General features: G+C 37.9%; 1 protein-coding gene across 3 annotated transcripts; it reads right to left on the minus strand.

Annotated features, from left to right (window-relative positions):
- Positions 1-107: 107 nt before the first annotated feature.
- On the minus strand, positions 108-3294 carry LOC113343606 (pentatricopeptide repeat-containing protein At1g12775, mitochondrial-like). Of its 3 annotated transcripts, none has more exons than XR_003357320.1 (3): positions 1775-3294; positions 1542-1636; positions 108-1252 (listed from the first exon to the last, which is right to left on the minus strand). XR_003357320.1 is itself a non-coding variant. In XM_026587734.1 (3 exons), the coding sequence occupies exons 1-2, from the start codon at positions 3180-3182 to the stop codon at positions 1623-1625; spliced, it is 1422 nt and encodes a 473-aa protein (XP_026443519.1). In that variant the 5' UTR covers positions 3183-3294; the 3' UTR covers positions 108-1252; positions 1587-1622. The 3 variants fall into 3 exon arrangements, 1 of the variants encoding a protein (XP_026443519.1); XR_003357319.1 differs by having other exon boundaries at positions 1431-1636; XM_026587734.1 differs by having other exon boundaries at positions 1587-1636.
- Between the last annotated feature and the right edge of the window lie 82 nt (positions 3295-3376).

Below are 3376 nucleotides of genomic sequence, written 5' to 3' on the forward strand. Positions count from 1 at the left end.
AAAAAAAAAAAATGCAAAAAGTAATATACATGAGGAATTACAAGAAAGGGAACCAAAAACTTAGCCACAAATAAAAACTGAACTACCTGAGAAAGACGCTGCTCACAGTCTCAAACATAAGCCATGGAACTAAATTACTTAAAAACGTAATATTCCATATCCGGCCTTTCTAAAACTCATAAAGTTTAAGACCTTCCCACATCTGCCACAAAGTTCATTTCCCTGAAAGCATGCTCATAATGAATAGAGTCGTAATGACTCCCCACAGCTAACCATCTTTGCCTGAATCTCCAAGGAATCGAATTACCATCAAAAGCCTTCACTGTACTAGCCTTATCTCGTCCAACCAAGGCCTTTTTGTGACTCCATTGCCATGCCCATTGGTCATTCAAGCAATGCAATCACTGCGTATGTCTCTGCAGAAAAACTTGGTGTGATGCCAAGCCCAATATTCTGAGCCCCAATGACGCTGCAATCTGCCAGGATTGCCAACTGATGCCCCAACGAAACATAATAAGACTTCATTAGGGTCTCGAGGTCTCCAGCTAAATTCAGCTGACGCTACCATTTTAACCCTCTGTGATCCTGAGGACTTCACAGGTGTTGTGCATAAAACCATGTTAACCTTGAGCACATTCCTGAAAATTTTGATCTTAAATTGGAACCATCTGACCTTTTCATTGTCGCAATGCACTTTATTTCTCAGTTTCAATAGTTCGCTGCTTGCTAGATTAGCAATTAGCCATAAATCCTTGATCATACGACTTCTTCCTCTAGCTGACTTAAGGATCAGGTAAAAAATATGCTGGACTCGAATCAAAAATCCCTGAAATCCACCTCCAGCCTTTAGCACAGCCGTTAGTGAGAGCAGCTAGACCACCTTGAACATAGAAAGAAGAAAGTGAAAACATCTTGGTAAACGAGACTTTCCACTCAATTGGGTACTGATTGGGTGTTTATCCATGGATGTACTCTTCTTTGTGCCAAAGAATATTTGATAGCCACAAACAACGGTGCATTCAAGGTAGGGCATCAAACACCAATCTGTCAGATAAAGTGCAGGTACATGCCAAACTATGCAGGTCCAGCTTCCAAGCATCAGATTTGTCATTCTTTATACTCAACTTACTCGGCTGACTTAGAAGTTATGACTTAGTGTAGCAGTCCATTCTTCTTGTATCTTCTTCGACAGGTTTTGGGCAGAAACATTGAGTAACCCCTTAGGAAAGCAGTGGCAGCTACTAGATACTCTCTACTCAACAAAAACAACACCCAAAAAAATCTTCATTTAAATATCAGAGCCACTTAATAAGAAACTATTAGAAAAATGAACGAATGATCAACAGAGGGTAAAAAGATCTTAGTAGTGAAAACTCAAAACAAAAAGAAAAGAAAAGAAAAGAAAAGAAAAGAAAAGGTGAAAAACTTACAAAATTTAAGTAAAAACCAATCTAAGACAGTAACTATTGCCTGAGCAACACTTGTTCAATTAGAAAATCAGTTGTTCACTGACAATCTTAAAAACATAAGATCCCACAAACCTCAACAATCCACATGTCAGATGCAATCATGAAACCAAAACTTACGTAAAGGAGTTCGGCCAGGGCTGGCGTAAAACTGGATCAAGGGGATGTAACTGCGAAAGCAAATTTTGAAAAATAAATTAGCTACATTTGGTATGCATACTAAACCATGTAAAGTAATGACACCATGCACCATCCGAAAAAAGACTACTCTAATCATAAACACACAGTATACAGACACTGGCAATTACCTGAGATAAAGGAAGCATCCATCGATCCAAACAATTCTACTACCTCCTCAATTTTTCCATTCTTGCAGATTCTATCTAAAACTGTACCAAATGTAATTTTATTTGGATATTGACCAAATGATTGTATCTCATTGAAGATACCTTCTGCGACCTTTATTCTACCACCTCGGTATAGCCCAGCTAAGAGTATACTGTAAGTAAGTGTTGTAGGTTTCAACCCGTTTTGTTTCATTTTATTGAATAACAACATAGCTTCATCCAGCTTACAATTCCTGCAATACCCATCAATTAATGTAGTGCAACTGACAGCATTCGGTTCAAGGCCCCTATCCACCATCGAGTCAAATAGTTCCGCCGCATCTTGCAACCGACCTGCCAAACATAGACCGTTGATCATTGAATTATAAGTAATCCGATCAGGTTTTATATTTAGCTTCTCCATGTATCTAAATACCCCCACAGCATCATCTATGTTACCATATTTACAAAGTGAATCTATCAATATAGTAAAGGTTATTGTAGTGGGTAAAATCCCTTGATCCAACATTTCATTAAAATATCTTCTTGCTTCTTCCCATTGACCATGTATGCAATGACCATGAATCATACAGCTATAAGTTGTTACATCCGCAGAGATTCCTCTACTAACCATCTCGTCAAAGATTCTCCTTGCCTCGTCCAACCGTCCTGAATCGAAAAGCCCGTTAATCAAAGAAGTGTAAACAACTACATCGGGTGCAACATTCAGATCTTTAAGCATTTCAGAGAATAGAACCAAAGCTTCATCAACTAATCCTCCTTTACAAAGTGTTTCTATAGTCGCACAATATGTAACAACCGTAGGGCTGCATTTCCATTCAACCATCTTGTTTTTCACCTCAAGAGCATGATCAACTTTTCCAGTTTTAGAAAGCCCGGATATAAGAGTATTACATGTAATAGCATCAGGTTGAACACCCATCTCAGCCATTTTATCAAACACTTTGAATGCAAAATCAATCTTTTGTTGAAGACACAACCCTTTAATCAGTGTATTAAAAGTGGCAGTATCAGGATGATAACCCCTCTTTAACACCTCCCCAAACAAACAAAACCCATGATCAACTTTGCCTAATTGACAACAGCAATTAATCAAAATGCTCAATGTATATATACTGGGTTGTACCCCAACCAAATTCATTTTCTTGTACAACAAAATGACATCTGAATAGCATTTGATTTTGGATAGTGAACCAAATACATGATTAAATGTATGATTAGACGGCAAAGGCTTTTCTGAAATCAATTGATCGAAGTATCTCAAACCATCATCAAGCTTCTTAATTTTACCAGATTTACACTCGTCTCTCACAAAACTCTCAAGTTGTGATATGGTGCAACGATAATTTCTCACAAAACGAAGATTCATTTGTGTAATTTATCTATCAGATTCAGTGATTTGAAATGTTTGAGCGGGAATACAATGTACCTTTGATGATAAATCTGACTGAGTCTCCGGTTTTGAGTTACTCCATTGCCGTAGAGAGAGAATGGGGGGTTTGAAATATAACAAACTGAGTCTCCGGTTTTGAGTTACGCCGGTTTTTGAGTTAATTTGGGTTG

The sequence above is a fragment of the Papaver somniferum genome, unplaced genomic scaffold, assembly GCF_003573695.1.
Source record: "Papaver somniferum cultivar HN1 unplaced genomic scaffold, ASM357369v1 unplaced-scaffold_6385, whole genome shotgun sequence".
Lineage (NCBI taxonomy): Eukaryota > Viridiplantae > Streptophyta > Magnoliopsida > Ranunculales > Papaveraceae > Papaver > Papaver somniferum.